Source organism: Oncorhynchus masou, chromosome 10 (genome assembly GCF_036934945.1).
Source record: "Oncorhynchus masou masou isolate Uvic2021 chromosome 10, UVic_Omas_1.1, whole genome shotgun sequence".
Taxonomy (NCBI): Eukaryota; Metazoa; Chordata; class Actinopteri; order Salmoniformes; family Salmonidae; genus Oncorhynchus; species Oncorhynchus masou.
In genome coordinates, this window is record NC_088221.1 from 1,429,502 (window position 1) to 1,453,288 (window position 23,787).

At 42.0% G+C, this 23,787-nt stretch overlaps 1 protein-coding gene across 2 annotated transcripts in view; it reads left to right on the forward strand.

Annotated features, from left to right (window-relative positions):
- LOC135547053 (Krueppel-like factor 12) overlaps positions 1-23,787 on the forward strand; it is a 197,009-nt gene that overhangs the window by 110,467 nt on the left and 62,755 nt on the right. For both annotated transcript variants that reach the window (XM_064975648.1, XM_064975649.1), the window contains exon 3: positions 14,896-15,475. In XM_064975648.1, the coding sequence (XP_064831720.1) occupies positions 14,896-15,475 (580 nt within the window). The remainder of the gene's footprint in view (positions 1-14,895; positions 15,476-23,787) is intronic.

Genomic DNA, 23,787 nt, shown 5'->3' on the forward strand with positions numbered 1-23,787 from the left:
GTGAACAGGCAGTGGCTCGGGTGGTTGATGTCCTTGATGATCTTTATGGCCTTCCTGTAACATCGGGTGGTGTAGGTGTCCTGGAGGGCAGGTAGTGTGCCCCCGGTGATGCGTTGTGCAGACCTCACTACCCTCTGGAGAGCCTTACGGTTGAGGGCGGAGCAGTTGCCGTACCAGGCGGTGATACAGCCCGCCAGGATGCTCTCGATTGTGCATCTGTAGAAGTTTGTGAGTGCTTTTGGTGACAAGCCGAATTTCTTCAGCCTCCTGAGGTTGAAGAGGCGCTGCTGTGCCTTCTTCACGATGCTGTCTGTGTGAGTGGACCAATTCAGTTTGTCTGTGATGTGTATGCTGAGGAACTTAAAACTTGCTACTCTCTCCACTACTGTTCCATCGATGTGGATAGATGGATGTTCCCTCTGCTGTTTCCTGAAGTCCACAATCATCTCCTTAGTTTTGTTGACGTTGAGTGTGAGGTTATTTTCCTGACCCCACACTCATTACATACATTTACATTTAAGTCATTTAGCAGACGCTCTTATCCAGAGCGACTTACAAATTGAGAAAGCACTGCATGTTGTTCCACATAAAGGGAGCAAAAAAACATGTTTTTTTTATTTAAAACACTATGGTGAGATCTTGAACCATCACCAGTAATAAACCTGAGGGCCCAATGGAAAACAACATCAAGTGGTTTAAGTATAGATTCTGCTGCATGCATATAGATAATATCTAAGAAATAGAATAGAAATATATGGATCGTTTAGCTATTTGATTTAGAATTTTAGGACCCCTTTAGCTATCCTAAAAATACATTGAAAATATTTGATAAAATATTGAATTTGGCCTTTATCTACTATAGCCCATATAAACTCATAAACTCATAAATGGCAAGAAATTGCGTCAAAAAATAAGGAACAGGGTCTTTTAAAGTGTCTCTCCTATATCTAGGAGATATAAGAAAGCACAGGAAATATATATTGTATATTTTTTTACACATATTTGTTTGGGTAGCGTCCTAATTGTGTTGTGAATATCTTCCGTTTCCACAGTGGGGTCCCATTAGTTTGTAGCCCAAACGGTTCGGACGCAGCTACAGACCTTTTCGTGAGAAGACGATTTGTGTCTCATGGTCTGACTCCGCTGTAGCTGTAGTTGAAAAAAATACAAACCCTGAATACTATTTCCCAAGTCACATGAGGTTGACTGATCATCCATCGAGGCAACTGGAGGCTGTATGTGGGAGGAACAGTCAACTGGAGGCTGTGTGTGGGAAGAACAGTCAACTGGAGGCTGTATGTGGGAGAAACAGTCAACTGGAGGCTGTGTGTAGGAAGAACAGTCAACTGGAGACTGTATGTGGGATTAACAGTCAACTGGAGGCTGTATGTGGGATTAACAGTCAACCGGAGGCTGATGTGGGAAGAACAGTCAACTGGAGGCTGTATGTGGGAGGAACAGTCAACTTGAGGCTGTATGTGGGACGAACAGACAACTGGAGGCTGTATGTGGGAGGAACAGTCAACTGGAGGCTGTATGTGGGAAGAACAGCCAACTGGAGTCTGTATGTGGGAGGAACAGTCAACTGGAGGCTGTGTGTGGGAAGAACAGTCAACTGGAGGCTGTGTGTGGGAGGAACAGTCAACTGGAGGCTAAGTGTAGGAAGAATAGTCAACTGGAGGCTGTATGTGGGAGGAACAGTCATCTGGAGGCTGTGTGTGGGAAGAACAGTCAACTGGAGGCTGTGTGTGGGAAGAACAGTCAACCGGAGGCTGTATGTGGGAGGAACAGTCAATTGGAGGCTGTGTGTGGGACGAACAGTCAACTGGAGGCTGTATGTGGGAGGAACAGTCAACTGGAGGCTGTTTGTAGCAAGAACAGTCAACTGGAGGCTGTATGTGGGATTAACAGTCAACTGGAGGCTGTAGCTGTATGTGGGAGGAACAGTCAATTGGAGGCTATGTATGGGAAGAACAGTCAACTGGAGGCTGTACGTGGGAGGAACAGTCAACTGGAGGCTGTATGTGGGAGGAACAGTCAATTGGAGGCTGTATGTGGGATTAACAGTCAACTGGAGGCTGTACGTGGGAGGAACAGTCAACTGGAGGCTGTGTGTAGGAAGAACAGTCAACTGGAAGCTGTATGTGGGATTAACAGTCAACTGGAGGCTGTGTGGGAAGAACAGTCAACTGGAGGCTGTATGTGGGAGGAACAGTCAACTGGAGGCTGTATGTGGGAGGAACAGTCAACTGGAGGCTGTATGTGGGAGGAACAGTCAACTGGAGGCTGTGCGTGGGAAGAACAGTCAACTGGAGCCTGTGTGTGGGATAACAGTCAACTGGAGGCTGTATGTGGGAGGAACAGTCAACTGGAGGCTTTGTGTGGGATAACAGTCAACTGGAGGCTGTGTGTGGGAAGAACAGTCAACTGGAGGCAGTATGTGGGAAGAGCAGTCAACTGGAGGCTGTGTGTGGGAAGAACAGTCAACTGGAGGCTGTATGTGGGAGGAACAGTCAACTGGAGGCTGTATGTGGGAGGAACAGTCAACTGGAGGCTGTGTGAGGGAAGAACAGTCAACTGGAGGCTGTATGTGGGAGGAACTTTGGTGGAGGCTGTGTGTGGGAGGAACAGTCATCTGGATGCTGTGTGTGGGAAGAACAGTCAACTGGAGGCTGTGTGTGGCAAGAACAGTCAACCGGAGGCTGTATGTGGGAGGAACAGTCAATTGGAGGCTGTGTGTGGGAAGAACAGTCAACTGGAGGCTGTATGTGGGAGGAACAGTCAACTGGAGGCTGTTTGTAGGAAGAACAGTCAACTGGAGGCTGTATGTGGAATTAACAGTCAACTGGAGGCTGTAGCTGTATGTGGGAGGAACAGTCAATTGGAGGCTATGTGTGGGAAGAACAGTCAATTGGAGGCTGTACGTGGGAGGAACAGTCAACTGGAGGCTGTATGTGGGAGGAACAGTCAATTGGAGGCTGTATGTGGGATTAACAGTCAACTGGAGGCTGTACGTGGGAGGAACAGTCAACTGGAGGCTGTGTGTAGGAAGAACAGTCAACTGGAAGCTGTATGTGGGATTAACAGTCAACTGGAGGCTGTGTGGGAAGAACAGTCAACTGGAGGCTGTATGTGTGAGGAACAGTCAACTGGAGGCTGTATGTGGGAGGAACAGTCAACTGGAGGCTGTATGTGGGAGGAACAGTCAACTGGAGGCTGTATGTGGGAGGAACAGTCAACTGGAGGCTGTGCGTGGGAAGAACAGTCAACTGGAGCCTGTGTGTGGGATAACAGTCAACTGGAGGCTGTATGTGGGAGGAACAGTCAACTGGAGGCTTTGTGTGGGATAACAGTCAACTGGAGGCTGTGTGTGGGAAGAACAGTCAACTGGAGGCTGTATGTGGGAAGAACAGTCAACTGGAGGCTGTGTGTGGGAAGAACAGTCAACTGGAGGCTGTATGTGGTAGGAACAGTCAACTGGAGGCTGTGTGTGGGAAGAACAGTCAACTGGAGGCTGTATGTGATAGGAACTTTGGTGGAGGCTGTGTGTGGGAGGAATTGTCAACTGGAGGCTGTGTGTGGGAAGAACAGTCAACTGGAGGCTGTATGTGGGAGGAACTTTGGTGGAGGCCGTTGATATTATTTCCGATTGTATAAAACCCTTTATGGTATCTGAACTGGTTGTGTTAGGAGATCTACATCTTGATTGGCTTACACATTCCTCAGATCAGTTTAAGAAAATCTGTGTTGAGTTCAACTTGACTCAGCTGTTAAAGAAACCAACTCGGATTAATGTAAAAATAAATTGATTGACCTTTTCCTGACTAACCGTCCTAAGAAGTAGTTAGCTAGTGGTGTTTTTGCAAATTATATCAGTGGCCACTGTTCTATTGATTGCATTAGAAATTGAAAAGCACTGATAAATCAATACATAATTATTTTTTACAAAACACAATGGTAAGTTCTGCAACCATCACCAGTAATAAACAGAGGAAAACAGAATCTACTGGTTAAAGTAGAGATGCTGCTGTCATGCATAGGTGTAATAGGTGGCAGGGAAGTCAGGCGCAGGAGAGTCAAACTGAGTGTAAAATGGAGTCTTTTAATAAAGTTCCATGAGTATGCTCCATAACAATAAATGAACAAACAAACCAAACATGGGTACGAGGACCCGACGCGCACCTATGCAACAATCACACTATACTGACAATAAAACAATCTCTGACAAAGACATGAGGGGAAACAGAGGGTTAAATACAGAACAGGTAATGAATGGGATTGAAAACAGGTGTGTGGGAATACAAGACAAAACCAATGGAAAATGAAAAAAGGATCAATGATGGCTAGAAGACCGGTGACGTGGAACGCTGAGCACCGCCCGATCAAGGAGAGGCAACAACTTCGGCAGAAGTCGTGACAGCTGCTGCATATAGATAATATCCCCGTAATCTAAAATAGACATTAAAGTGGCCTGGACAATTTCCTTCCTTCCTCATATAGTGTGGAAATGTGTATAAAACACAGTAAAATCAGTTTGTTTTTACTGCACTTGGTCTTGAAGTAACTAGTTCCACAGCCTTTTTTTTGTTTACTCAACTTTTCGGTCCATGTGTTACCTGAACTAAAACAATCGTTGAACTCACAACCTCTTGATTCACAGCATTCCAATCTTCCTGCTGCACCACCATGTGTTTGCCAATGACAGATTTCAACTGTGTTTCTAGATTTTGCACTTCAAAGTAAATCTCAGCTCTGTTAACTTCTTATGGCTTGGGGTAGTATTGAGTAGCTTGGATGAATAAGGTGCCCAGATTAAACTGCTTGCTACTCAGGCCCAGAAGCTAAGATATGCATATTATTAGTAGATTTGGATAGATAACACTTTGAAGTTTCTAAAACTGTTTGAATGATGTCTGGGCACTTTATTTATCCAAGCTACTCAATACTGCCCCCAAGCCATAAGAAGTTAAAAGTAAAAAATATATGTAAAAAATGCTGAAATAAGTTAATTAAATCAATAATGAGAGAATAGTCAGATTAACTGATAATTGATACAGACGAAGCAGGAAAGTCGGATTGCCATGAACCAAGAGGTTGTGAGTTCTTATCCCCGGTGAGGACATGTTGAATAATAATTACGGTATAAATGAACATGCATAATGTAATCATGTATGTCAACGTGTGTCAAATATGTACATTGAAAATGTATGTTAAAAGCACTGTGTGTGCAACTAATTGCTCAGCCTTTTTGAGTTAAGATGCCCAAATATTAATTCAAAGTTGAAGTCTGACATACAGTCAGAAAGTATTTACACCCCTACACGTTTTCCACATTTTGTTGTGTTACAGCCTGAATGTAAATTGTCTTAAATTGAGATATTTTGTCACTGGCCCACACACAATAACCCATAATGTCAGAGTGGATTCATGTTTTTCAAAAATTTAAAAAATGTATCAAAAATGTAAAGCTGGGATGTCTTGAGTTATTAAGTTTTTAACCACTTTGTTATCAGAAGCCTAAATTAGATCAGGAGTAAAACAGTCACATGATAAGTAGCAATAAGCGCAATGATAGTGTTTAACATGATTTGTAATGACTACCTGATCTCTGTACCACACACATACAATTATCTGTAGGGTCCCTCAGTAGAGCAGTGCATTTCAAACACAGATTCAACCACAAAGACCAGGGATGCTTTCCATTGCCTCGCATAGAAGGGCGCCTATTGGTAGATGGGTAAAAACTAAAAACAAGCAGACATTGAATATCCGTTTGAGCATGGTGAAGTTAATTAATTACACTTTGGATGCTGTATCAATACACCCAGTCACTACAAAGATACAGGCGTCCTTCCTAACTCTGTTGCCAGAGAGTTTTTCAGGATAAAATCCTAGAGGAAACCTGGTTCAGTTTGCTTTCCATCAGACACTGAGAGATGAATTCACCTTTCAGCAGGATAATTACCTACAACAGACCAAATCTAGACTGGAGTTGCTTACCAAGAAGACAGTTATTGTTCGTGAGTGGCCGAGTTACAGTTTTCTATGGCAGGACCTGAAAATGGTTGTCTAGCAATGATCAACAACCAATTTTACAGAGGTTGAATAATTTTGAAAAGAATAATGGCCAAATGTTGCACAATCCAGGTGTGTAAAGCTCTTAGAGACTTACCCAGAAAGATTCACAACTTTAATCGCTGCCGAAGGGGATTCTAATAAAATCCAGGTGTGGAAAGCTCTTAGAGACTTAACTAGAAAGACTCACAGCTATAAACGCTGCCAAAGGTGATTCTAACACAATCCAGGTGTGGAAAGCTCTTAGAGACTTACCCAGAAAGATTCACCACTTTAATCGCTGTCAAAGGGGATTCTAACATGTATTAGTGTTGATATATAAGATATAGTGTTGTATTGTTTTTTTTACGAATGTTATAATATTTCTTCTACTTTGACATTTCAGAATAGTTTGTGTAGATCATTGACAAAAAATGACAATTACAATCAATTTTATTCCCACTTCGTAACACAACAGAATGTCGAAAAAATCTAAGGGTGTGAATACTTTCTGAAGGCAGTGTAAATGCATCAAGCACGTACAATATACAAAATGACAAACCATATAAAGAAAAACAGACACATTTAGCAACATAGAGGTCTCTGATCATTACACTGAACTGACTAAGGGGGACCAGAGCATGTCATTTCAGCTCTATGTTGTTCCACATAAAGGGCACAAAAAAAAGAAAAGTGACTTTACCCAACTCTGTGGAGTCCGAAAGGCCACAGTGTCATCCAAGTCTGATAACGGGTTTGGTTATTTGTAATTCTAAATTTAAAAAATGATGATAGGTAGATAGGATGCATTAGTGCTTTGTAGATAAACACAAGCAAATGGTGAGTTTTAAAACCATCCCCAGTAATAAACTTAAGGGTACAATGGAAAATACAGTCCCACTCAAAAGTGTGTTTTCTCTGTATTTTATGTATACATATCCACACTATGTGTTGAGTAAATAAACGAAAGGTTGGTGGAACAAGTTACTTAATAACAATTTGTTAAAAGGACTAGATTTTTACAGTGTGTGTACTGTATATGTTTGTGTGTGTGTGTGTGTGTGTGTGTGTATGTCTGAGTGATAATACAAGTGAACTTGTGTGGGTTTTTGTGTATGCGCGTGCTTTACTTGGGCAGTACCAGCACCTCACATTTTCTTCTGCTTGAGCTTCTGTTCCTCTTATAGAATATTAGCTCAAAAGTATTGTGGAGCTCCTGCACCTAAATATACACAGTACCGGCACCCAACGTGAGTCCCGGCACCAGTGGGTGTGTGCGCCTCCTGGGTCGGACTAGAAGTCCATTCCGAGTACCTCTTTTCTGTCGCCGATGTTTTGTTCTGCCTCCGGAATCAGTTCAATTGCCCTGGGAGGTACGAACTTAGCATCCGATTCGGAAAGGTCATTTTCCTGGTCGTAATGCTGGTGAGCTGCCGTCGCTCTGGTATCAAAAAGTTCTTGCTGGCTGTAAGTAATAACACAAAAAAAATTCTGGACTAGTAATAAAAATAACACATAAAAACACATAAAAAACGAAATAATGCAAAGTTGCCTAGGGGCTAGAAGCACAGCTGCACTCTTTGCCAGGACAACAACCCTGAATGTGATCAAGACAAAGGAGCTGATTATAGACTACAGGAAAAGGAGGGACGGGCATGCCCCCATTCACATCGATGGGACTGTTGTAGAGTGGGTCAAGAGTTTCAAGTTCCTTGGTGTACACATCACCAACCAACTATCATGCTCCAAACACACCAAGACAGTCGTGAAGAGGTTACGACAATGCCTATTCCCCCTTTAGGAGAGTGAAAAGACTTGCCATGGGTCCTCAGATCCTCAAAAAGTTCTACAGTTGCACCATTGAGAGCATACTGACTGGATGCATTACCACCTGGTATGGCAACTGCTCGGCATCCGAATGCAAGGTGCTATAGAGAGTCGTGTGTACAACCCAGTACATTACTGGGGCTAAGCTTCCTGCTATCCAGGACCTCTATACCAGGCGGTGTCAGAGGAAGGCCCTAAAAATTGTCAAAGACTTCAGCCATCGTTGTTATAGACTGTTCTCTCTGCTATCGCACGGCAAGAGGTACCGGAGCGCCAAGTCTAGGTCTAAAAGGCTCCTTAACAGCTGCTACCCCCAAGCCATAAGACTGCTGAACAATTAATCAAATGGCTACCCAGACTATTTGCATTGACCCCTTTTTTTTTAGGTGAATTAAAGTGCTTATGTTTCTAGCTCCAACAGTGCAGTAATACATCACAATACAAAACACACACAAATCCCAAAAATAAAATGAAAAGAATTAAGAAATATCATAATGAGCAATGTCAGAGTCCGGAATATAAATATATATGTAGCCTATATGATTGTGTGTATAGACCTTATGGACAGTGTCACACCCTGACCTTAGAGATCCTTATTATTCTCTATGTTTGGTTCGGTCAGGGTGTGACTCGGGTGTGAAATTCTATGTCTTCTGTTTCTTTGTTTTTGGCCAAGTGTGGTTCCCAATCAGAGGCTGCTGTCTATCTCTGATTGGGGATAATACTTAGGCAGTCCTTTTTCCCACCATTAGGTTGTGGGATCTTGTTTTCTGTTTAGCCTGACAGAACTGTGCGCTTTAGTTTTCGCTTTTGTTATTTTGTTTCAGTGTTTTTTGAATAAAAAAATCATGAACACTTTCCACGCTGCGCTTTGGTCTACTCTTCCTGCCACCAACAAGAGCCGTTACAGACAGTATATGAATAGAAAAGGTGTGTACAGCAATAGTTATATAGGATGAGCCGTTACAGTTACTAGTTACCTGTCCAAAAATGTAATCAGTAACGTAACTTTTGGATTACCTGAACTCGGTAACATAATCAAATTACTTTCAGTTACTTACAGATTACTTTCACCTTATATTTGAGTAAGTCATTTCAGGCAAAAATGGAAAAAAAGGGGCGGATCTTTAAGAGGGAGTCGCAGGTTAGTAGCTTGCTCAGCCACAAATTCATAAAAACTGATTTTAAACCTATCCTTAACCTTAAGCAAACTGCTAACACTATGCCTAAATACAACCTTAAATAACCCTAACCTTAACCACTCTGCTAACCCTAATGCTGAACCCTAACCTTAAATTAGACCAAAAAGCACATTTTTGTTTTTATAAACATTTTAATGTAGCTAATTTTGACTTTGCAGAAATAGCTCAGTTCTGCCAAAACACATCCCATTAAAGTCAACGTGCTTAAGAGGAACGAGAAGAAGACACAAATGAATCCTATTGCAGGATAAATCAATGTCAGAGATTAGATAGCTGGCCATAAATGGATGTTGCATTTTACTTTATCGGTTGGTTATGTAGGCTTCTTCTAACTCACAGTTTTCTACTATAGATAATAATACAATTACATAAAAAACAACAGAGTCTGTCAGATTTTCAGTCATTCCAATTTTAATACACCTTGATCTACAAAAATAGGATTTAGAAGGAAATATGGAAGTATAGATTAGTCAAATTGTTTAACCTGAGCATAACCCCAAAACTAAGGACTAATTAGCCTACTCTGTTGTTAATGATTTAGTTGTCGCGGACGCCTGATTGGGCTCATTGATTCGAGTTGAAAAATAAATGCTGCTCTCGGAATGGCATGCTTTGAGCACTACCGAATAGTGCTATTTGCATGTGAAAAATGTATTCCCTATGCTGCATTTGCTACAGATCTATTATTTATGTTTTTGTTGGTGACACCTTCATACCTCAATCATTTCCAGCTGTTTGTCTATCAAAATTGTGTGAGCTTGAACATATATCTGTTAGGCCTATGGCCTTTTTTTGAATCAGAACAAATTAGATTGAGCGGTAAAAGCCCCACTTGTAGTGTTCTTAAATTCAACTTGTTTTTGACAGTATGCAGCACAATACCACGGGGAGTGGTATAAAGGTTTATTCCATAGGCTGGGATCCACACTATGCAGCTGTTGCAAGAGCGCATTATTCACTGGCTGTCCACCGGGACGTATTCATTACGCCAATTCTACTGCAGAATTTCATGGTATCCAATTGATTTTTTTAGTAGCTACTATCTTGTCTTGTCACTACAACTCCCGTACGCCAAGCCTCACTGCTTCTTAACACAGCGCGCATCCAACCCGGAAGCCAGCCTCACCAATGTGTCGGAGGGAACACTGTGCACCTGGCAACCTTGGTTAGTGCACACTGCATCCGGCCTGCCACAGGAGTTGCTGGTGCGTGATGAGACAAGGATATCCCTACCGGCCAACCCCTCCCTAATCTGGGTGACGCTAGGCCAATTGTGGACACGGCCGGTTACAACAGAGCCTGGGTGCGAACCCAGAGTCTCTGATGGCACAGCTGGCGCTGCAGTACAGTGCCCTTAACCACTGCGCCACCCGGGAGGTCTGCAAAACTCTTCTTAAATGGAAGTCAACAGAACGAAACGGGGAGGGACCTACCTGAATTTGTCCAATAGAAACTCTAATTTTGCTCAGTTTTCTCAGTTTACTTCTGTTTGGTTCTTAAACGGTAAACGGTTTCAGTAATGAATAAACCCCATGTTGCAAAAGCAACGATTGATAGACAGCTTAAACTTCTTCAATTCAACCATTATTGGGTTTGCATACACATATACATTTGTGAACAGCCATCCACAACAACTACAATCCGCAAATAGCTAAATGAGAGAGCAGCAGTGTGATCATTGTGCTATGTAGCCAAATGGGCCTATGTGATATCTGTATTGCCCGTAGGTTACACCACTGCTGTAGTCATTACCTCTTAAGAGTTTATTCAAGTTGGATAATCTTTGGATGCCGACAACAGTCACATCACTGGAAGTATCCTACAAAAGCCTATTCCTGCTGTTATCCTGTGATCCATCAAACACATTTAGCGTGTCGTCATTGTGTCTCTGACTTGTGGTCAGACTCGCACAGGCAGAACAAACTTAAACTTTCCTGCCTTTTTTCAATGCTGATGTCACGTGTGCTCCCTCTCTGGCCTCTAGGTCACCAGGCTGCTCGTCATGGCGCACAACTGTCACCATTGTTACGTGCATTGTGACACTCACCTGGACTCCATCATCTCCTTGACTACCTTCACTATATATGTCACTCCCTTTGGTTCCTTCCCCAGGCATCATTGTTTCTGTTTCAGTTGCCTGTCTGTGCATTGTTCGTGTTTCTTGTTTTGTATTATGTTTTCATTTATTTATTAAAAGACTCACACCCTGAACTTCCTTCCCGACTCTCAGCGCACATCGTTACAGATTATTTGAATGTCATTGAGAAAACAGAATGGTGTAAAGTAATTATTTGGCAAACATCCTTTTTGAATTTAAAAGTAATCCTTTAAACAATCATTTGGTTTTTCAAAAGGTATCTGTAATCTGACTACAATGTCCTTGAGAAAACAGAAAGGTATCTGTAATCTGACTACAATGTCTTCGAGAAAACAGAAAGGTATCTGTAATCTGACTACAATGTCTTCGAGAAAACAGAAAGGTATCTGTAATCTGACTACAATGTCTTTGAGAAAACAGAAAGGTATCTGTAATCTGACTACAATGTCTTTGAGAAAACAGAAAGGTATCTGTAATCTGACTACAATGTCTTCGAGAAAACAGAAAGGTTTCTGTAATCTTCAAAAGGAATCTGTAATCTGACAATGTCTTTGAGAAAACAGAAAGGTTTCTGTAATCTTCAAAAGGTATCTGTAATCTGACTACAATGTCTGCGAGAAAACAGAAAGGTATCTGTAATCTGACTACAATGTCTTTGAGAAAACAGAAAGGTATCTGTAATCTGACTACAATGTCTTTGAGAAAACAGAAAGGTATCTGTAATCTGACTACAATGTCATCGAGAAAACAGAAAGGTATCTGTAATCTGACGACAATGTCTTTGAGAAAACAAAAAGGTATCTGTAATCTGACTACAATGTCTTCGAGAAAACAGAAAGGTATCTGTAATCTGACTACAATGTCTTCGAGAAAACAGAAAGGTATCTGTAATCTGACTACAATGTCTTTGAGAAAACAGAAAGGTATCTGTAATCTGACTACAATGTCTTCGAGTAAACAGAAAGGTTTCTGTAATCTTCAAAAGGAATCTGTAATCTGACTACAATGTCTTTGAGAAAACAGAAAGGTATCTGTAATCTGACTACAATGTCTTTGAGAAAACAGAAAGGTATCTGTAATCTGACTACAATGTCTTTGAGAAAACAGACAGGTATCTGTAATCTGACTACAATGTCTTCGAGAAAACAGAAAGGTATCTGTAATCTGACTACAATGTCTTTGAGAAAACAGAAAGGTATCTGTAATCTGACTACAATGTCTTTGAGAAAACAGAAAGGTATCTGTAATCTGACTATAATGTCTTTGAGAAAACAGACAGATATCTGTAATCTGACTACAATGTCTTTGAGAAAACAGAAAGGTATCTGTAATCTGACTACAATGTCTTTGAGAAAACAGACAGGTATCTGTAATCTGACTACAATGTCTTTGAGAAAACAGAAAGGTATCTGTAATCTGACTATAATGTCTTTGAGAAAACAGAAAGGTATCTGTAATCTGACTACAATGTCTTTGAGAAAACAGACAGGTATCTGTAATCTGACTACAATGTCTTTGAGAAAACAGAAAGGTATCTGTAATCTGACTACAATGTCTTTGAGAAAACAGACAGGTATCTGTAATCTGACTACAATGTCTTTGAGAAAACAGACAGGTATCTGTAATCTGACTATAATGTCTTTGAGAAAACAGAAAGGTATCTGTAATCTGACTACAATGTCTTTGAGAAAACAGACAGGTATCTGTAATCTGACTACAATGTCTTTGAGAAAACAGAAAGATATCTGTAATCTGACTACAATGTCTTTGAGAAAACAGACAGGTATCTGTAATCTGACTACATTGTCTTTGCTGGTAATGTAACGGATTGCATTTACAGTTTTCTTTTGTAATCCGTTACTCCTCAACCCTGTATACAGTGTAAACAAGTTCAAATATATACCAGTGTACGTTTTCCACTGTTATAGGCATTTGGGTTTTGCTCGATATTGTTTTCAATTTCGTTTTCATTTTGGATTATAGAGGTTGGTCCTGTTTGGGTATGGCTTGCCCTGATTGGAAACATCCTTGTTGGTCAGGATGTGTTGCACCTGTAGTCTCCTTAGTCAGTCATTAGGACCCATATTTCTTGTTGCTTGCAACTTTCAGTGACATAGGTGTCTTTGAGAACCCCTTCGAAACCCCTGCCTGTTTTGTTTTGGTTGTTGTTAGTGACTCTTTGTTAGTTCCCCCTGCTGTTTGAGATACAGTTTTTTGGTTTCTTGTTGGGGAGCGTAACAGTCACACACAACTTCATTTATCTGGCAACACTTTACTGTAGGTGTCCTTTGTATGCATTCATAAAGACAATATAACATGCCGTTGCTAATGATGAATAAATTTCAATAACTGTTAACAAAGGCTTATGATGAATGTTATAATGTGCTATGTAGCTGTTATAAAGGTTCTGTGAATGTGGAAGGACACCTACAGTAAAGTGTAACCTTGTTGGTAACAGATGACTAATAAATACAATGGTAGTTTGCATCTATGGATTGTATACATTACTATTAAAATATTCTACAGGATTATTCATGCACCTACTGTTGTGGATTTACTTCTTAAAACATTGTAATAGTTATGCTTTAAAATAGGGCCTTTCATGTAGCCACCACGTTCAGAGAGTCCTGTCTATTGACAGCAGCAGGCTAGCAGTTGACATGTCCTAGATAGTTAAGTTGAGATAAACAGTGTTATGAAATGCCTCCGGACAGACAGAACAATGTGTCTTCGAGGCCTGGGATTTGTTAAGTATAGGGTGCATGGAGGGACACACTGAACCACCAGCATTGGCCTTAAGAGGCCTAGGACAGATGATTGCCCATATGATGTTTTTTCCACCATCACAAAAGGAGATTTAGGAGAGATATGGTGGAGCCAAGAGAGCTGTGTTCCTGTGGGAGGGATAGAAACCAGGAAGGAGAAAGAGACAAACGCCAGGCGAGAGAGAGAGAGGTAGAGAGAGGGAGGGAGAGAGAGAGAAAGATGGGGGTGGAAATAGTCAGGAGAATGAGAGAAGGGCCAGAAGAGAAAAAATGAGAGATAAGCACAGTAAGAGAGAGAGAAACACTTTGAGAGAGAAAGTAATAAATGCCAGTAGAGAGAGAAGAGACCAAACGTTCCCAATCATTTCCTCTCGGTCTATGATATCATAGTTACGGCAGATGAATCATTTTTTTACTTGACAGCTTCCATGAGCAAGAGGATATTACTATGTTCACATACTCCACCCTCTCCAATCTAGTAAATATCAGTGCATACATATGTCTGTTTCGTCATCATATCTCTGTCATACATCATAATCTATGTATTTATGTTACCTTTGAATGAAAGATTGAAACAAGTCCTTCTGAGATTGAGGCTGTTAATATGGACACTGTAGTACATATATACAAGCTAGTTCCAATACTTACTTACTTAGTCCTCTTCATCATTTATGGGACATCATTTTCTGCCACAGGAATCGGTCTTTGGCCACAGCTTGTGTAGTAGTTCCAATGGGCTATATGAATAGCTGTGTAATCATGACACATGTAGATCATATATAGAACATGGATCTTTTGTGTTTCTTTTCCTCCCTCAATCCCCCAAAGGTCAATAGTGTGTGTCTCTTGGCAGGTTGAAGTGATATGCATACCAAAGGGAAGACCATCACATGACTAATACAGATGGTGGATCAATAATCAGATATTTGTCTCCTCTTTTCCTCTTTAGCCCCCCAAAGTACACAGCTACCCCACGATGGACACCGTTCCCCTCCTGCTGAGCAGAGTCAAACCTGAACCTCCTGAGGACCTGCTCTGCCATGACCCCCACTTCCAGACACAGACCGAGCCTGTCGACCTGTCAATCAACAAGCCCCGCCCCTCACCCCCGTCCTTCACCTCCACGGCTTCTCCTGTCACTTCTGCTTTCTCGCCGCCCTCCATTTCTTCTTCATCATTGTCATTCTCCTCTCTGTCTGTCATCACCTCCGCCTCGTCCGTGCTCACGCCCGGGCCCCTGGTAGCCCCTGGAGCTGCTGTCCGGGGTCATCATCATCATCATCAACAGCAGTTTTTGCACATCATGCACCCCGTGCCGCCACCGCCCTCAAGCCCCCTGAACCTTGGAGGGGTACAGGGCGGAGGAGGAGTAGGGGGTAAGATGGGGGTCCACCAAGTGCATCGTATCCCTGTGGTGGTGCAGTCGCTACCCCTCATGCACACCACGTCCGTGCGCTCACCCTCCAGCCTCCACAACAATGCCATCATGCTACCTCTGCTGGACGACCACAAGAGCCACCATGGCAAAGGTGAGACAAAGAGCGTGCTCTCTCTCTCTCTAATCTGTCACTCTCTTTATCTATGTCTCTTTATTTTTATCTCTCTCGTCATCTTGAAGAGTCGGTTGAGACAAGGCAGAAGACTACCTAATTTTCTTCTCCTTCTCCTCCCTCGCTCTTCTCTTTTCACTCTGTACTGGAATGTACAGTATATGGCAAAAGTGGGACAAGTACCGTGCCATGTAGTTACTGTACACTGTGTCACAACAGTGTCATTACTGTTTAGTTGCATGTACCCGAACTCAACAGCTTGACATTCACATCATACTAACATCATACTAAACATCTTCCTGCCTTATCATCCCAATGCCATAGTTGCAGTTACTTGGGATAAAGTTAGCCACCCCTACATAGTTCTGCCTTCTCCTCCCTTCTGTCTCAACAGACAATGTCTACAATACAGTGTGAGAACACTTCAGGTCAGACATAAAAAGAGACAGGAAACAGAGAAAGACAACACCGTCCGGTGTATGACAGGCCTGTGTGTGCTCTATGCTAAAGATGGTCCCCAGGAGATAACGCACTCCTTTTGAGAGGAGATGAGATTTAGAGGATGAAAAGCTTTCCGTCTGTAAGTGTGAGGACTTTTCTCCTCGGCCGTCCTATTGCCTCCAGTCAAGGTAACGAGGACCAGGCAGGCTGCCATATTTCTCTCCCCTAATCTAAAGCACGCATCTGGGTCTGGGTTATACTTAGATTTGAGAGAGAAAGAGAGAGAGAGAGAGACAGACAGACAGACTGAGAGACAGACCAAGAGACAGACCGAGAGACGAGTGTGCGTGTGCGTATAATAAATCATAATAATTGTACTTGTGCATTTGCTCTGTATGTGAATGTTTGCATGCATGCTTGTATGTGTGTGTGCGCTCTGACTGATCCTTCTGTTTTGGAGCAGGCAGGCTTGCTAAAGGGTGTGGTTTTATAGTCAGCGTGTGTAAACCACTAGTGACTTTGGGTGTTTCTGTCAAGTCGACTGGAGGCTGTACACTGGGGAGCAGTTTGTTGTAAAAGAACATTGTTTATCTGAGGTTGCTGTCCGTCACTCCCTGGCAGATTGACACACACACACCCACTCATTGGGTAGGCGGGAGGGTCCACTGAGACGGACGCTTTAAACGCTGGGTGTCTGCATTCTGGGAGAGGAGAGAGGACAAAAGAGAAGAAAAACAAGGCTTGCGTAATAGGGTGGAGACCAGTATTAAAGATGGGTGGCAGTGTACATTGAGAGCACACACACACACAGACACACAGACACACAGACACACAGACAGACACACACACAGACACACACACACACACACACACACACACACACACACACACACACACACACACACACACACACACACACACACACACACACACACACACACACACACACACACACACACACACACACACACACACACACACAGCAACACCATCAGCTCCACCCAGTGTGTGAGTAGAGAGCAGGGGAATCGGGGTCAGCCCTGGGGTGGGGCAGACACAGTCACTGTGGTGAAACAGCCAGAACATGAGGCACTCAGAGCATTGCATTGTACTGTACTGTACAGTTACTGTGTGTGTGTGTACATATGTTTAATGGGTGGTATAGCGTAAGACGTTACAGAAAGAACATGGCAATGAACTGTAGAGTCATTGGGTTTGGCAGTACTGCAATGATATCCAAACAAATGGTTTCTCTGGTTGGAAAAGCACTGCAGAGCGAGCCAAAGTACTGTACCATCCTTTCACTGTAGTGGAATGCACACTAATATGCTTCTTGTATGATTACATGACCTGTCCCCTCATATGACACATTATTGTTCTTCTTCTATGGCGAGTCACTCTCCTTTCCTATTGTGCTGACAGACAGATTTGAAACAGTGGGAGATAGATGAGGAGGAGACACAGAGAGAAGGGAACACTCGGGATTGAACCCCAGTCTCCTGCGGCGTGGCACATACGTGCATGGAGCCAGGAGTGTTAACACTGGACCACAGCTCCACACTGTGCTTCTTTGTAGGATGTGCCATTTGTTCCTTATGTATTGATAACTGGCAATCATACTGTGTTGCAGACCAGTAAGAATCCCTGTCACTATATTGGTCTCATAATGTCTCCTTGGGAATTGCTTTTGCTGCATGCATCATCTGTACTGGACTGTAATGAAGTGTAGGATCAATAGATTTATGAAAGAACAGCTCTTTTCTCTCCCATTCCCTTTTTTTACTCTCTCTCTCACACGGACACGGCCCTACCGCCCACCCACCCCCCATACACACACTCAGGTTGGCCATCCTCTTTCAGAGAGAGGGGCATGTGCCCTTCCTCTCTCTTATCTGTCTCCGGGAGCAGGTTTCCATGGAAACTAGGCTTGACTGGAAACAACAGGCAAGAAAGAGAGAGAAAGAAAGAAACGCGCCAAGGCTCTTCTCACCTCTCCACCATGTACTCCTCTTTTGTGTCCCCTTCCCTCACTCTAAATACACGTTTTCCAAATAACGTTTCTACAAATCAGCCTGTATAATTAGGGGTTTTGCTGAGAATATAGATGCCCAGTCTTGGTAGGTATACAGGAAAGCCAGAGACAGAGTTGTAGTTTTAGTATTGGCTGTGTTTTCTTTCTGCTGTAATACTCAGTCCTAGGTTCAAATAGTGATTGAAATCTTTCAACATACTTTGAGTGTTTGCTTGTCTGTATGGAGTACCAGATAGATGGAGTTTGGCACTTTTGGTGATTACTGTATGCCTTTGGTTTAAATGACCCAAGCAAGCTCAATCCATCACCGTTTTGAAAGGGTTTGAATAATAATTAAACCAAGGTCCGACAATAACACCATGTCTGTCTCCTGCCTCCAGACCCATAATATTCGAGACCGTTATGGTCACTGTCTGCACTGCTCTGAGACAGCAGCTGACCTGGTAGATGGGGAAGAGAGAGTAGCATCAAGATAGACAGCACACTAGAGAGGACATGCTTTGTTGTATATTACTGCATCTATGAAATACAGTAAACACCTCTAACTGCTACACAGTGAATGCACTGTGTACCAAGAGGTGAACAACATATTGTTCTCTATCAACAATAGCAAGCCACCGGGGTCTGACAACTTGGAAGGCAAAAGGATAATAGCAGACGATATTGTCACTCCCATTTGCCATATATTCAATTATGCCTACTAGAGAGTGTGTGCCCTCAGGCCTGGAGGGAAGCAAAAGTCATTCTGCTACCTAAGAATAGTAAAGCCCTCTTTACTGGCTCAAATAGCCAACCAATCAGTATGTTACGAACCCTTAGTAAACTTTCGTAAAAAATTGTGCTTGACTAGATACAATGCTATTTGACTATAAGCCAATTGACAATAGACTATCAGCACGCCTATAGGGAAGGACATTCAACAAGCACAACACTTACACAATTGACTAATGATTGGCTGAGAGAAATTGATGACAAAAAGATTTTGGGAGTTGTTTTGCAAGACTTCAGTGTGGCTTTTGGCATTATCGATCATAGTCTGCGGCTGGAAAAACATATTTGTCATGGCTTTACACCCCCTGCTATATTGTGTATAAATAGTCACCTGTCTAACATAACACAGTATCATGGCACAAGGCGAGACCCAGATGCAGACACAGGAGGCAGATGGTTGGAGTCTTACAATGTTTAATAATCAAAAAGGGGTAGGCAAGAGAATGGTCGTGAACAGGCAAAAGGTCAAAACCAGATCAGAGTGCAGGAGGTACAGAGTGGCAGACAGGCTCGTGGTCAAGGCAGGCAGAATGGTCAAGGAAGACGGGTACAAAGTCCAGAAACAGGCAAGGGTCAAAACTGGGAGGACTAGAAAAAGGAGAATAGCAAAAAGGAGTGCGGGAAAACCGCTGGTGACTTGACTAAACATACAAGACGAACTGGCACAGAGACAGGAAACACAGGGATAAATACACTGGGGAAAATCAGCGACACCTGGAGGGGGTGGAGACAATCACAGGGACAGGTGAAACAGATCAGGGCATGACACAGAGGGTGTTCTTTAATGGAAGCCTCTCCAACATAATCCAGGTAGAATCAGGAATTCTCCAGGGAAACTCTTTTGCTTTTTTCAATCATTACTAAGGACATACCACTGACTTTGAGTAAAGCCAGAGTGTCTACTTATGCGGATGACTCAACACTCTACACGTCAGCTACTACAGTGACTGAAATGAGTGCAACACTCGACAAAGAGTTGCAGTTAGTTTCAGAATTGTTGGCAAGGAATAAGTTAGTCTTAAATATTAAAAAAAACTAAAAGCATTGTATTTGGGACAAATCATTCACTCTAAGCCTAAACCAGTAGTGTAGTACACAATTGTCATACTTGAGTAAAAGTAAAGATAACTTTATATAAAATGACTCAAGTAAAAGTGAGATTCTACTTGTGTAAAAGTATTTGGTTTTAAATATACTTAAGTATCAAAAGTAACTTAGTTGCTAAAATATTCTTAAGTACCAAAAGTAAAAGTATAAATCATTTCAAATTCCTTATATTAAGCAAACCAGATGGCACCATTTTCTTGTTTTTTAAATTGACGGATAGCCAGGGGCTGCAACACTCAGACATAATTTATACCAGAAGCATGTGTTTAGCATGAGTCCACCAGATCAGACGCAGCAGGAATCACCAGGGATGTTTTGTTAATAAGTGTGTGAATTAGTCCATTTTACTGTCTTGCTTAGCATTCAAAATGTAAGGAGTAATTTTGGGTGTCAGGGAAAATGTATGGAGTAAAAAGTACACCACTTTCTTTAGGAATGTATTGAAGTAAAAGTAAAAGTAGTCAAAAATATAAGTAGTAGAGTAAAGTACAGATATCCCCCAAAAATACTAAAGTAGTACTTTCAAGCATTCTTACTTAAGTACTTTACACCACTGCCCTAAACCTCAATTACATTTTGTAATGAATAATGTGGAAATTGAGCAAGTTGAGGTGACTAAACTGCTTGGAGTAACCCTGGATTGTAAACTGTCATGGTCAATACATATTGATACAACAGTAGCTAAGATGGGGAGAAGTCTGTCCATATTAAAGCGCTGCTCTGCCTTCTTAACAAAACTATCAAAAAGGCATGTCCTAAAGGCCCTAGTTTTGTCGCACATAGACTACTGTTCAGTAGTGTGGTTAGGTGCCACTAAGAGGGACTAGGGAAAATTACAATCGGCTCAGAACAGGGCAGCACTGCTGGCCCTTGGATGTACACAGAGAGCTAATATTAATAATATTCAATTCAATCTATTTTGTCTCAAAGGGGAGAAGAGATTGACTTCATCACTACTTTTATTTGTGAGAGGTATTGACATGTTGAATGCACTGAGCTGTCTGTTTGAACTACTGGCACACAGCTCAAACACCCATGCATACCCCACAAGACATGACACCAGAGGTCTCTTCACAGACCCCAAGTCCAGAACAGACTATGGGAGGCACACAGTGCGACATAGAGCCATGACTACATGGAACTCTATTCCACATCAAGTAACTGACGCAATAAGTACTATTTGATTAAAAGAAAACAGAAAAAAATGCAACTTATGGAACAGCGGGGACATGAAGCATCACAAACATAGTCACAGACACATGCATACACACACACACACGATAACATAAGCACTATACACACATGGATTTTGTATTGTAGATATGTGGTAGTAGAGTAGGGGCCTGAGGGCACACACTTAATGTGTTGTGAAATCTGTTGTGAATGTATTGTAAAAAGATTTGTATAACTGCCTGAATTTGGCTGGACCCCCGGTAGAGTAGCTGCTGCCATGGGGATCCATAATACATACAAATACCAGGATTGGTACAGAATGCATTCAATTTCTATTTCAATTCAGTCAAATTATCAAGTAATCTGAAATTCCGATTACAATTACAATTTTCGACTAAGATTCTGAATTAAGTGACTATTGAAATGGAATTGAACCCAAACTCAAGTGTGTATTGTGTATTTTACCATGTACTGTACCATGATAAAATGGTTCGTAGCGATATTCTGTTTACATTTACATTTACATTTAAGTCATTTAGCAGACGCTCTTATCCAGAGCGACTTGTATTGGTGAGGGTTTGTTCATTGCATTGCTCTGCCTCTGTCCTGGCAGTACTCGGAGAGCAGGAGAATGCTTAGCTAGAGAATGGCTGAAGGCCCTGGTCAGATATCCAAAGAGTCGCCCATTGGAGAGGTTGTGGAGGGAACATTAGCAACAATAGAGCATTGCTCCCAGGTCAAGGGTCACATTTGGCCTGGTCAATGAAAAGAGAATTCACACATGTAGAATTGACATTGGTAACTGAGAAGAATGAAGCTGTGGATGATCAGGGATGGGCAACTGCATGCCTATTGCGGGAAGTGCATGCTTTTGTTCTTGCCCAGCTCTGAAACAACTAACAGTGGTCTATAATGAACACCATATACACACTGCGGTCCTTGTTACCCACCACAGAATTACACAGTGAGCAGAGTGGTCTTTCTTAACATATCATTTCATACCTCTATACATGAAAGGCAAATGCCTGAATGTGTTTTACAGAATTTATTGTCAAATAATATTTCACAACCTTTCATAACATATTTTTTTATAAAAGAATCTGAACATTAGTCTGTGTGTAGGAGAAATGTGCTTTTGAACAAATTGTTTAAAATCTCACATGGGCTGTGGGAATGTAGACACACAAACACACTTGCCGGGCTATCACTACCACAACATCCCCCACCCACTGCTCAAAGACAACAATAACGCCCAAATACACCGCACCACCCAGCTTCTTATCTACAAGGCGGGGGCTATAGTGGCTAATAAATTGTGTGTGTGTGCATGTGTGTATTAGTGCCTGTTCATGTCTGCACATGTTGGGGTGTCTCTGGGGTAGGCCCATCCTCAGTTTAGACCCTGCAGGCACTTCCTGTCAGGAGCTGTCAATCAAACCAGATAACTGATCTGAGGGCAGGACAGCCTGTTAGCCTGGCTACCCATACTCCTTGCTCCTGCCAATTGCTTCACAATGAGTCCGGAGTACCTCCCCGACGCTCCCCGAATACGAACACATTCAGGACCGTCTGATTAGTCCAGAAACCAATTGGTTGGGCTAGAGCCAGAACATACAGAGATGGTTTGAAAATGCATAATTTGCTTTGGTCAGAGACGATCCAAACACTGATGACAATGTTAAGTACAACAACCCTTGTCACCACAAACAACTTCAATGATGGCAGTGTCATACTAAAGAAAGTAGCGAACGACAGAACAGCGAAATCGTCAGACTAACAGCCTGTAGCATGGCATGAGCATTATCCCTCCCTGTGGTGCCAAACACACACGCACGCACGCACGCACGCACACTCAGAGGTTCAGACAGTCTACCATACAGGATGTACTGGGTGTTTTCACTATCTATTTTGGTCTGCAGAAAGGGTGGAGGGCAAGAGTGCTGGGGCTTTGATTGCTCTAAATGCAGAGGAGAGAAAATATAGCTACATTATTCAAATTCTTAAAAAACATTCATTTTGGTTTTCTATGAGTGAAGTTGCCTTCATCAAGCTCTTCTTTGAGTGAAATTTTGTGAATGAAATTGAACGTTTTGTATACGAGTATGAATGAAATTCAAAGAAAGTATGTCAGAGCAATATGACTAGGAATGAGACAGACATCGGTGTCAGACAGGTCATTTGAATAACCCCAAAACAGCCACATAGAGGGAAATTTAAAACGTATTGACAAAATCCCCAGTAACTGGAAACCACGTACAGTAAGAGCACCTTATTCTACAGAAAAGGAAGAAACATTGTCTGATACTGTATGTTGGACTGTTATTCATACAGACATATGATTAAAACAGCCTGTATTTTAAGGAGTGGTTGTTGATAGATAAAACTATTTGGCTTGTAAAGTGTATCGGCTTGTCTGTGTCTGCATATGGTAGAGTATAAAGTATAATGTAATGTAGGACTTCTGTCTTTGTCTTCTGTGTTTGTGTCTAATGGCAGGGCAAACATCACACATATATCCTTAATCCTTAATTAATCTTAATTTGACTAGATCTCTCTCAGGAAAAATAATCATGCAGCAACAGCTAATGTGAATTATAAATAATATACATTCTGTAGGTGTTGATAAAAAAAAATCTTAGTATACAGTGGGGTCTGAAATGATTGGCACCCTTGATAAGGATGAGCATGGAAGACTGTATAAAATACAAATACTGAACTATATTGGTGTGTGTGTGACAAAATAGCTATATTTTCATGCCGTCCACCA